Source organism: Protobothrops mucrosquamatus, unplaced genomic scaffold (assembly GCF_001527695.2).
Source record: "Protobothrops mucrosquamatus isolate PMUCROS unplaced genomic scaffold, P.Mucros_1.0 scaffold5728, whole genome shotgun sequence".
NCBI classification, from domain to species: domain Eukaryota; kingdom Metazoa; phylum Chordata; class Lepidosauria; order Squamata; family Viperidae; genus Protobothrops; species Protobothrops mucrosquamatus.
The window spans coordinates 2,927-15,197 of record NW_015391577.1 but is presented as its reverse complement, the minus strand read 5'-3'; the positions used below and the strand labels follow the sequence as shown (position 1 = coordinate 15,197).

At 42.3% G+C, this 12,271-nt stretch overlaps 1 protein-coding gene across 1 annotated transcript; it reads left to right on the top strand.

Annotated features, from left to right (window-relative positions):
• The first annotated feature begins 1,476 nt into the window (after window positions 1–1,476).
• Window positions 1,477–10,322, top strand: LOC107299929 (cytohesin-3-like). Its single transcript, XM_015829273.1, has 6 exons — window positions 1,477–1,505; window positions 2,088–2,274; window positions 3,080–3,144; window positions 4,307–4,373; window positions 7,521–7,639; window positions 10,238–10,322. The coding sequence occupies exons 1-6, from the start codon at window positions 1,477–1,479 to the stop codon at window positions 10,320–10,322; spliced, it is 552 nt and encodes a 183-aa protein (XP_015684759.1).
• The last annotated feature ends 1,949 nt before the right edge of the window (window positions 10,323–12,271 follow it).

Here is a 12,271-nt window from a genome sequence, read left to right as displayed (position 1 = left end):
ATGCGTGTATGTTTGTGTACGAATCCATCACTTCATGGTAATTGAGTTTACTTTTTGTGTTTTGCCCTTTAAAAGCCACTTATGCACATTCTGGGAGACGACAGCAAAGTACACAAATTACAGACCTGCTTGTTATCAATTTGCGGTGCCTGATGGAAAAAAAAATAAGCGAAGAACAGACCGAGAAGCACGTATTATTCCAGCTTCAATTTGTGTTTTTCAAAACAGGACTTTTTGTATCACTGGGGTAATGAAAGGGTGGAAGGAGGAAGAGATATTTAACAAAGTGTTCAGATACCTGGCTGGCGAAGTGCTCAACAAATATTTGCCAAGCCTTGTGGAAGACCTAATGGACCTTCAGGAGAAACGTGTGACTTTACTTAGTGTTCTTCTTGTAAACTCCTTTACCAAACAATGGTTTGTCTTGACCATCATCTAATCTGTCTTTACTCTTTGGGAAAATCAAGATACACCATCTGTTCGTTTCTTCGGGTTTTATTATTTGCCAAATGACCCGGATAATCTCCAGTGAGGCACCTGGTTTACTAAGTTTCCTTCTGAGGAACGATCTCTGGATTAAGCTACGGGACAATTTGGACAGGTCTTCCGTGATGGTGAGACAGGTGGCTCTCCAAAGTTTCATGACCCAGCTAGGGAACATCATCAGTGCTAGAAAGGAGTGGGGTTTGCAGAGTAGATGAGGACAACTGCGGGGTCCTTGGGGTTCTCTGCGCTGGGTTGTTTTTTTGCAGACATTTCATCGCCCAACTAATTAACATCATGCGCTGATGATGTAAGATTCAGAACCAGCTTCTAAGCACTTTTTTAAAAAGGAAACACTTAATTCTTTCCCCTTTGTGAACGGTAGCATTCCTTAAATTTGATTAAGGTGCAGAACGCTCTCTCTCTGTCTCTCTGTCTCTCCTTCTCCTTCTTCTCCTTCTCCTTCAGCAGAGTTAGGCGTTTTTATTATGAGTTGCTTTTTCATAATTCTTGGTTTCCAAAGTCTGTCAGCTCAGGGATTACTAATCTTCTACCGCTAAAGAAATTGAAACAGTGAGTGGGTGGGGGATAATTTTTGACTCGGCTTGTGAAGTTTGACCCTGACTAACGCTACTTAACCAGACGGAGCCTATATCCTCTCGTCGTCTGACAGAGTATCAGCCCGCTGCCCAAATCTTTGCTTATAAAAACTCTGGGAGATCAAAGGTGTGTTCGTGGAAGAGCAGCCAAAATATATTTCTTGTTTTATTTACACAAGCAGCTTTCCTCCCGCTGCTCCCAAGAATTGCTTATTTGTAATACATCCCCATCTCTTCCTTCAAACGACTCCGACAGACACTTCACCCCACCCTGGAATAATATTGCTTACCCATTCAGCCTTTCTGGGAAAAGTTTTCCAACACCCAAAGCTTATTTTCCTCTTGTTAGCAAAGCGATGCTGGGATACAGGCAGTCCTCGACTTAACACGCACGATGGAGGCCAAAAGCGAGACAGCCATTAAGTTCGTTTTGCTTCAATTTTACAACATTTCTTGCGGCAGCTGTTAAATGAATCACTGCAGAATAAAAAAAAAAAGGAGGGCTTCTCCTTGGAGCTTGTCAAAAGCTAATTTTTTCAGCTGCTACATTTATTTTTTTTTAAAAGTTGCCATCTTCCTTTTCGGCTTCCTAAATGTGTCTGTTTGTAGGGAAGCAAAAAAAACCAAAAACAAAACACTTGCAGTTTAAAAGATCTCCATGGGCGCTCTTTGCCACTGACGTAGAATAATTTAATGTGGTTAATTGTGTCAGACTTGACTCTGCAACAGAGTTGGAGGGGCCATCTGCTTTTATAATTTTTTAAGCGAAGTGAGCGGCGTCAACATTAGCCAACATGTGGTTTGCACGCTTTAATGCGGTTGCTTGCTAATTATTGTTGAGTGTTTTCTGGGAAAATAAACCTGCCCTAAAGGTCTTTGCTATTAAAGAAATAACATTCACTGGAGTTTGAAGGAGTTTTCCTTATGGACAGAGGGTGAAGTAATTGGTACAGGTAGTCCTTGACTTACGACGGGTTCAAGGACTATATCTGTATTTTTATGGAGTCTACCTTACATTGACACCCACCAAGCGGAGGCCCGTGTAGTATTCACTAGTAAAATATTAGTAGTTTCAATTGGTTTACAAGGGTGCCTTTCTTTTCATCCAGTGCCTGATGATCTGTCTGCGGAGGAGAGAGAGGAACTTTTAAACATCCGTCGCAGAAAAAAAGAATTAATTGACGATATAGAGGTAATCAATTTCTTTTTCTAATAAACTTTCTTGTCTCCTGGATTGGATCACAGGGGGTCCTTGACTTACGGCAATTGGGAGTAGAATTCCCATGGCTAAGCCAGGGGGTTGTTAAGTGATCCGTGCTCAGTTTTACAACCTTTTTCTGCCACGGTTCTTAAGCAATTCACTGCCTGGATTTTGGTCACGCCATGGCAGGGATTCTGTGGTCGTCGTAAGTGCGAGGATTGGCTGAAAGTCACTTTTTTTCAGTAGAGTCATCACTTTGAACGGTCGCTAAATGGATAGATGTAAGTTGAGGGACTCCCTGTGTTATGGCAGTTAAGTTGTCCTGCCGTTTTTTCAGCTCAAGTTTGTTTGTTTTTTTAAAATAATTGCTACTCAGCAAAGGTAATTCAGCTGCCACGTCATGTGGATAAAATGACAGGGCAGATAAAGATATCTCGAGATTTATGAAGAATCTAAATTCCTTTTAAAAAGAAAAAGAAAAGAAAAGAAATGAACAAACTTACTATCCCACAGGTGCGCTTTCTGGGAAAGCTCCTTTAATTATTTTAATTGGATCAATGGGATTTAGGCACTGCCCCATTCCTGAATGACTCTGTGTTTGTGTGGCTCACAGTAGGGCATCTGACATAAAATACAACACAATTCCCCCCCCCAAAAAAAACAACAACCCCTAAACCAAGAAAAACAAAAAGGGTTAGGATAAAGAACGAAGACACAGAATCCAGCCGACGGCACCAAAAGGACACATCCACAACATTCGCCAAGGGTAAACTCTGACTTTGTGTTCTTTCTGCAGCGGTTAAAATTTGAGATCGCAGAAGTTATGACTGAGATTGATCACCTGACCAGCGTAGAGGAGAGGTGAGTGCTCCTCCTCCTCCTCCTCCTCCTCCTCCTCCTCCTCCTCCTCTTCCTCTCTTTGCAAACCCCACTCCATTCTAGCACCGATGATGTTACCTAGTTTGGTAATGAAACATCTGCAAGAAAACCACAAGCTCAAAGAGCATCCAGGATCCCTCAGTCCTCCTCCTCCTCCTCCTCCTCTTTGCAAACCCCACTCCATTCTAGCACCGATGATGTTACCTAGTTGGTTAATGAAACGTCTGCAAGAAAACAACCAAGTTCAAAGAATACCAAGGATCCCACATTTCAGTCCAGAGCTACAAAAATTCCTTTGCATGGAAAGTATTTGCTGGCAGGAACTTTTTTGCAGTCAATAATTGTAGACTTTTGCATCAGATCTCTTTGTTTAGTCAATTTATTGTATAATCTTTTTTCCTTAGCTGCAAGATAACATGTTCTGTATCCGGAGCAGGAATAAATTTTAAAGGGTTTTCTATCCTAACTCGCACTTGGATCTTAGCAAACAAAAATGTAATAAGGGGAAAGGGGTTGTCTCTCTTATTTTCCCCCCAAAGACAACAAAAATTATATTTTTGTTTGTCTTTGAGGAAAAATAAGAGAGACAAAATCCATTTTCCCTTATTCAGAGTGTGTTATTTTAGTGCATCTGGACCCAGAGTTGAAGGTTTCAAGATGTGAAGGTTGAGATTCTTGTGTTAACTTTTTGAAGGTTGAACTAGATCTCACGGCGTTTTGGGCACAACCTCCGTGGTTTGTTTATCAAGCCTCTGCAATCGTTTTAGTTGTGGGATTGTGCTAGCAAAGCAGAAAACCTAAACGCTTGTTGGCATCCAGACACTCGGTGTATTATTCCATCCGTTCCTTTGGATGAATCCAGTTTAACTGGTTTGTGGGTTAAAACCTTATAATTCCTGGCTCCTGCATTTGCCAGAATATTTAAATGCCATTTCTGACTCTCTACCATGAAGCTAAAGCTACTTACTGTATGATTTTTCTCTGAGTTAACAACAATTTTAAACCATGAGAAGGGGTATTCAGCTAGGTTGTAGGCTCTTTGTGCGCTCACCTGACCCATAAACAATGCCTTCAATTTAATTGAGGAAACACATTTTTGTTCTAATTCTGTCTTTTTTTATTCCTCTTCCCTCCAAACTGACAGTAAAGCTACCCAGAGGAATAAGCAAGTTGCAATGGGAAGGAAAAAGTTTAACATGGATCCCAAGAAGGTGAGACTTTCTCAGTTCTTGAGAATGTGTACTTTGAGCTGAATTGCTTCATGTGGCCCAAATCATGGTTTGTTTAACCACAGTTTGTTCAGTCAGCTATAGTTGGAGGCGTTGATCGCATGCTTTAAGCCAGGGGTGAACAACCTTGACAACTTTTAAGACCTGTGGACTTCAACTCCCAGAATTCCTCAGCCAGCATGACCCCCTAACTCATTAAAATATAGTAGATTTACGTCAGGTGTATCCAAACTTGGCAATTTTAAGACTCGTGGACTTCAACTCCCAGAATTCCCCAGCCAGCCAACTGCCAGAATTCCCAGCTACAAGCACGCAGTGACAGACGCCATCTTGTTTTATTAACCCAGCTCCTCTGATCTCCATTGTACCACCTTGCTGGAAAAGCCCAATAAATGGAGCTTGGCAACATTGGAGCATGCTCTCTAGGGCTGTTCTGCAAACGTATCTCTCTCTTATTACATTTCAGTCTTCATCCATTTTTCCATTTTTCTTTATTAGATCTCAAAGAGACAGTTCAGCGAAGGCATGTTCTTTTTGTCTGGTTCACCTCCTAAGAGCTAAATACATCTGGAACTTCGTCTTCTCCCTACGGGGTTAGCTTGATTTTGTTTCCGATGACGCTAATTTCATTTTCTTGAGTCATCTGGATTTCCAGAAGACAAGCCCCATTAGAAGAAAGCATAGAGCTGAAAGAAAGAGAGAGAGAGGGAGAGAGAGAGGGAGAGAGAGGAGAGAGAGAGAAGGAGAGGAAGAGAAAGAGGAAGAAAGAGGGTCAGAAAGAGAGAGAGAGAGAGAAAGAGAGAGTGAAATAGAGAAAGAGAAAGAAAGAAAAAAGAGAAAGAAAGAGAAAGGGATGGAGAGAGGGATAGAGAGAAAGAGATAGAAAGAGAACGAGAGAAAGATAGAGAGCGAGAAAGAACAGGGAAGAGATGGAGAGAAAGAGAGAAAGAGAAAGCGAAAGAAAGAGGGAGAGAAAGAGAGAGATAGAGTGAAAGAGAGAGATAGAAAGAAATAGAAAGAGAGAGAGAGAAAAGAGACCCCTTGAACAGCTTTTCTCCTGGTGGTTTTGTGGAAGGAAACACAATTCTTTTGTGTAACCAAATGCTGCCTCCAAATGGAAATCAGATTCTTGGTTTTTTTGTGTCTCGGCTAGATATTTATTTAGGGAAGTTTTTGCAACACTTGACTTACGATCACAATTGGGGCCTGAATTTCTGCTGCTAAGCGCGGCGGTTGTCCAGCAAGTTGTGCCCCATTTTACAACCTTTTTTCCCCCGTGGTTGTTAAGCGAATCAGTGCGGACGTTAAGCGAAACTGGTTTCTCCCCGTTGACTTTGTTTGTCAGCTGGGAAGATGGCAAATGGCAATCACGTGACCCTGGTTATATACTGCAACCGTCGTAAATTGATGCCGATTGCCAAGCTCCCAATCGCGAGGATGCTGTCATAAGTGCGAGGACCTGTCACGAGTGACTCCCCCCCCCGTGCTGCTGTAACTGTGAAAGATTGTTAAACAAATGGTTGAAGCAGAGCATTACTTTAGCTGTTTTCTGCACCCACAGACAGACAGACAGACAGACAGACAAAGGGAGTGAAAAACAGCAGCCGGTTTTTCAAGACTAAAAAGAGTTTCCAGGCTTGATAAAATATCTTTGGGCTTACCCTGATAATAAAATTATTCAATGCATTTTTCTCCCTCAGGAAGAGGAAGGACCGCTTGCCTTTTGGCACCAAGTGCTGCGGCTGGCCTCCGGGTTCCTTCCGTCAAAAATACATTTGTTTTTCCTTATTTCTCCTCCATTCCGAACTCCTGCTTTGAACTTTCCATTTGTTTGTTTGTTTGGGAAAATGAACCCAGTATTTCCACTCGGGCCGTTTGTGGTTCCAACTGTCTCAAGAAGGAAAAAAAGAGCAATAAATCTTGCCCAGGAATTGCTCCCATGAAGTCCTGGTTTCAAAAGGGTAGTTAAAATGCCATTTTTAACTATGAGGGGGGACATGATAGCAGTGTTCCAAAATCTCAGGGGCTGCCCCAAAGAAGAGGGAGTCAAGCTGTTCTCCAAAGCTCCTGAAGGCAGGACAAGAAGCAACGGATGGAAACTAATCAAGGAGAGAAGCAACCTAGAACTAAGGAGAAACTTCCTGACAGTTAGAACAATTAACCAGTGGAACAACCTGCCTCCAGAAGCTGTGAGTGCTCCAACACTGGAAGTTTTTAAGAAGAGACTGGACAGCCATTTGTCTGAAATGGTATAGGGTTTCCTGCCTGAGCAGGGGGTTGGCCTAGATGACCTCCAAGGTCCCTTCCAACTTTATTATTATTATTATTATTACTATTATTACTATTACTATTATTATTATTATTATTATTATTATTATTATTATTATTATTATTATTATTATTATTATTATTATTATTATTATTATTATTATTATTAAAGGCTCAAAAAGCAGAACCAGATTTGCACAGTGAGATTTGAGTCAAAAGCAAGCAAACCACCATGTTAGCCTAACATTATTAATCACAATTAATCATTGTGAAAATAAGCCACGGATTAGTGTGGTTTTTAGCAATGAGATGGCCAAAGCTTTGGGTGGACAAATTTCCTTGTTCAATAAACCATGGTTAAAAGAAGCTACAGGTTAGTGCAGTATTTAGCAATGTGTAACCATGAAGTGGCCAAGCCTTAGGGTAGATGAGTTTCCTTGCTCAATAAACTGTGATTAAAACAAGCCATGAGTTAATATGCTATTGCTAAATACAAAGAAGAGGGAGTCAAGCTATTCTCCAAGGCACCTGAAGGCAGGACAAGAAGCAACGGATGGAAACTAATCAAGGAGAGAAGCAACCTAGAACTAAGGAGAAGTTTCCTGACAGTGAGGACAATTAACCAGTGGAACAACCTGCCTCTAGAAGTTGTGGGTGCTCCATCACTGGAGGTTTTTAAGAAGAGATTGGACAGCCATTTGTCTGAAATGGTACTATAGGGTTTTCCTGCTTGAGCAGGGGGTTGGACTAGAAGACCTCCAAGGTCCCTTCCAATTCTGTTATTCTGTATTTCCGGGATGTAAATTTTGATAAAGAGCAACAAAGCCTCAATTCTTGTTTTCTTTTTTTTTTTTTTTTTAGGGAATTCAATTTCTCATCGAGAATGATCTCCTGCAGAAGATGCCAGAAGACATTGCCGAGTTCCTTTATAAAGGGGAAGGGCTCAATAAAACCGTTATCGGCGATTATCTCGGTGAAAGGTAAATGGAGGCCAGTCCCGGGGTGTATCTCCTTAAGATGGACACGGAGAGCTGGATTTAGAACCTCCGGTTTCCTTTCCTTTTGCAGGTAGTCCTCAACTTACAACAATTTGTTTAGTGACCGTTCGAACTTACAACGGCACTGGAAAAAAAGCCACTTATGACCATTTTTCACCCGTTGCAGCATTTCCCTGGTCAAAATTCAGCAACGGTGGCCAGAAACGTCGTAAAATGGGGCAAAACGTCACTTAATAACTGTCTGGTTTAGCAACAAAAATGGGGGGCTCAGTTGAGCTTGTAAGTCCAGGGCTACCTGAATTTATTTCTTCGTTTGCATCCTGCTTTTATTATTTTGAAAAATAACTCAAGGTGGCAAACAGACCCACAACAGTCGTCCCAAAGGTGTTTTTCCAAAAAGGCAACTTAACTTTCTTGGGTTTTTTTTTCCCCTTGAAAACGTTTCGCTTCTCATCCAAGAAGCTTCTTCAGTTCAGTTCAGAACAGCACAGTGGGAGGGGGTTGATTGAGTAACCACAGATCCCATCATCCCCCACTCCACCCCCTCCCCTCCCCACGTGCCCTTAGGTTTTAACATTTCATTTGAATGAATTTATGCTTTCATGTATATGTATAGAAATGTTTTTAGGACTATAAGCCGCCCAGATTTACCGCCCAGATGGTAAGATAGGCGGCCAATACATTTGATAAGTAAATATGTAAATAAATACAATATCCACATCCCAAACATAAATCTAAAAGACTCTGCTGTGTTGGCTTGCAACGCCGACAGGTAAAATCCTACAGGGCATTTATAGAATTGGGATTCGCCAGGTGAGGAATTGAAAGCAGGACAGTTTCACATTAACGATACGCCCTTGCTTTCAATCTGCTGAGGCAGCCGTATTATTCCTTTATTTTTCTTTTCCTCTCCTCCCCTTCCTTTCGTCCTCTCGACAAGACAGGTGATTGCTACCCGGTTTACAATGGAGGAGGCCATACTTGACCAAAATTACCCCGAGAAAAACAGAATACGATAATAATGAGGTCTTGAAGAAAGGCCTCGTGATCTTAGTGACACGGCGAAGGCCTCAAAAACTCTCTGGAGTTGCTACTTGCTCAATTGCACGATTGTCGTGGTTGATATGATTGTGTCAAAGATAAAAAACAAAAACAACCGCCCGCCTCTGAACCTCCCCACGTTCATTTCCCCATTGGCCAAGGCTTCCTAGTGTTTACACAACCATCAGCTTGCCTCCGACTTAATGAGTGGGTTTTTCGACATATTAATTAAAATTCTTGGAGAGGTTTGTCGGGGCTGTCTTTGGAAACCGCCTGTCAAAATCCACCTGCCCTTTCTTAGGATGGAAGCGGATCCCCAACATTTTAATCTGCTTCTGCTTTTCGGACACACCCTGTGAATTGCAGGGCTTCATATCGGACGTGATTAAATGATGCTGAATCACTGTCTCAATCATGGGATTCTCACTGGCCCGAAAAGAAAGGCGACGGGGGGGGGGGGGGGCTTGGTTGTTCCCGTTTCATGGTGGTTTGTGTCAACAGGCATCTGTGTCTCTGGTGCTCTCTGATCCTGGTGGTTTTCTTGCAGATGTTTCATTACCAAACCAGGTAACATCACCAGTGGTATCCTCAGCAGTGCACTGATGATGCTGCCTAGTTTGGTAATGAAACGTCTGCAAGAAAAGAACCAAGCTCAGAGAGCACCACGTGCCCTTAGGTTTTAACATTTCATTTGAATGAATTTATGCTTTCATGTATATGTATAGAAATGTTTTTAGGACTATAAGCCTCCTCTCCACAAACCCCACTCCCTTCTAGCACTGATGATGTTACCTAGTTGGGTAATGAAGTGTCTGCAAGAAAAGAACCAAGCTCAGAGAGCATCAAAGACCACAAAGTCCTCTCCTTCTCTTCCTCCTCTTCCCCCCCTCCTCCTCCTCCCTAACTCTACACCCTTCTAGCATTGATGATGTTGCCTAGTTGGGTAATGAAACGTCAGGTAAGCAGGTTGGAGGTAAGAAAATATTTGTGAACATCATTCCTCACCAACAACAGTCCCTGCCTTGGACAGAGGAGGACACCGTCTGCAGAAGAATGGTGTGCAGTTGTGACACCAGGGCCTGATGTAACAATATGCGCCAGCTAAGAAAAAGTTTGCAGTGGCAGCTTTAATTTTGGCGTGTCCTGTTTCTGGGTGATTCACCTCGTTGCTTGGACATCCTTTGGAGGTTTAATTTGCTCCTCCTCCTCCCAAACTCCACTCCCTTCTAGCACTGATGATGTTATCTAGTTGGGTCATGAAACATCTGCAAGACAACAACCAAGCTCAGAGGGCACCAAGGACCCCACAGTCCTCTTCCTAATCCACAGCTTGTGCATTGATGACGTTGTCCTTTTTTCAATTAGCTAATAATAAAAATAATTCCTTAAGGTTATTGTTGAAGTTGCCTGGTTTGGACCAGTGACCGTAGCTTGGTCACTGGCCAATGAAAATAAAATAACCCAACCACCACAAAAGCCCAACCTCTGAACATTAAATTAAACAGTTACTATTTCAACTTCTCCATCTTTCTTTTACAGGGATGACTTTAATATTAAAGTACTTCAGGCTTTTGTTGAACTCCATGAGTTTGTGGATCTCAATCTCGTCCAAGCACTACGGTAGGAAAGATTTTTAAGAGGCTATTGGAGAAAGGGGGTTAAAAATGCTCGAGGCTGTAGTAGGTGTGTGTGTGTGTGTGTGTGTGTGTGTGTGTGTGTGTGTGTGTGTGTGTGTAAGGCTACTTACAAGGCTTTTCTGTGAAGATCCCTCGATTAAACTCTCTCTTGATCTTAACTGTAGAGTTTAGCATTGTGTACAGCCTCCTACGCTAAGCCACAACTCAGTTTGTACAGGAATAGCTGGTGTGTTAGTTGATTTCAGCTAATGCGGTTTCTTAATATAATTCATAGCTTACCAAATGTGGCTGCATTGCGATTGCCCGCCCGCAGAAATAATTTTAAAAAATTAAAATTAAAAAAATATATGAAGAAATCACGATGGCAGCACCAACCTTCTGATAGAAGCCCCCCCTTCTTTTGGCTGCCATCTTGATTTTTTTGTTTTTTAACCAACCCTTTGGTCAAGCCTGTGCTTCGCCATCCCCAGGGTCAAATTTGCTTCAACATAGTTGGTTGACTAAGCCACTGTTTGGCTATGTTTGCACGGGGGACAAATTCTCTTGTAACTTGAAGAGAAGGAGGAACCTGTTCAGAGATTGTGTGGATGAAGTTAGCCTGGCTCACACAAATCAAGGCTTAGCATGGCCCCTAAAAGATTTGGAAACATGCAATTAGCCGGTGGAACGGCTTGCCTCCAGAAGTTGTGGGTGCTCCAATCTTGGAGGTTTTCAAGAAGAAATTGGACAACCGTTTGTCCAGAATTGTATGAGGTCTCTGGCTTACGCAGGGGGTTGGGCGAGAAGATCTCCACGGTCCCTCCCAATGCTGTTATNGTGCTCCATCACTGGAGGTTTTTAAGAAGAGATTGGACAGCCATTTGTCTGAAATGGTACTATAGGGTTTTCCTGCTTGAGCAGGGGGTTGGACTAGAAGACCTCCAAGGTCCCTTCCAATTCTGTTATTCTGTATTTCCGGGATGTAAATGTTGATAAAGAGCAACAAAGCCTCAATTCTTGTTTTCCTTTTTTTTTTTTTTTTTTTTAGGGAATTCAATTTCTCATCGAGAATGATCTCCTGCAGAAGATGCCAGAAGACATTGCCGAGTTCCTTTATAAAGGGGAAGGGCTCAATAAAACCGTTATCGGCGATTATCTCGGTGAAAGGTAAATGGAGGCCAGTCCCGGGGTGTATCTCCTTAAGATGGACACGGAGAGCTGGACTTAGAACCTCCGGTTTCCTTTCCTTTCGCAGGTAGTCCTCAACTCACAACAATTTGTTTAGTGACCGTTCGAACTTACAACGGCACTGGGAAAAAAGCCACTTGTGAGCATTTTTCACCCGTTGCAGCATTTCCCTGGTCAAAATTCAGCAACGGTGGCCAGAATCGTCGTAAAATGGGGCAAAACTTCACTTAATAACTGTCTGGTTTAGCAACAAAAATGGGGGGCTCAGTTGAGCTTATAAGTCAATGGCTACCTGAATTTATTTCTTCGTTTGCATCCTGCTTTTATTATTTTGAAAAATAACTCAAGGTGGCAAACAGACCCACAACAGGTGTCCCAAAGGTGTTTTTCCAAAAAGGCAACTTAACTTTCTTGGGGTTTTTTTCCCCCCTTGAAAACGTTTCGCTTCTCATCCAAGAAGTTTCTTCAGTTCAGTTCAGAACAGCACAGTGGGAGGGGGTTGGTTGAGTAACCACAGATCCCATCATCCCCCACTCCACCCCCTCCCCTCCCCACGTGCCCTTAGGTTTTAACATTTCATTTGAATGAATTTATGCTTTCATGTATATGTATAGAAATGTTTTTAGGACTATAAGCCGCCCAGATTTACCGCCCAGATGGTAAGATAGGCGGCCAATAAATTTGATAAGTAAATATGTAAATAAATACAATATCCACATCCCAAACATAAATCTAAAAGACTCTGCTGTGTTGGCTTGCAACGCCGACA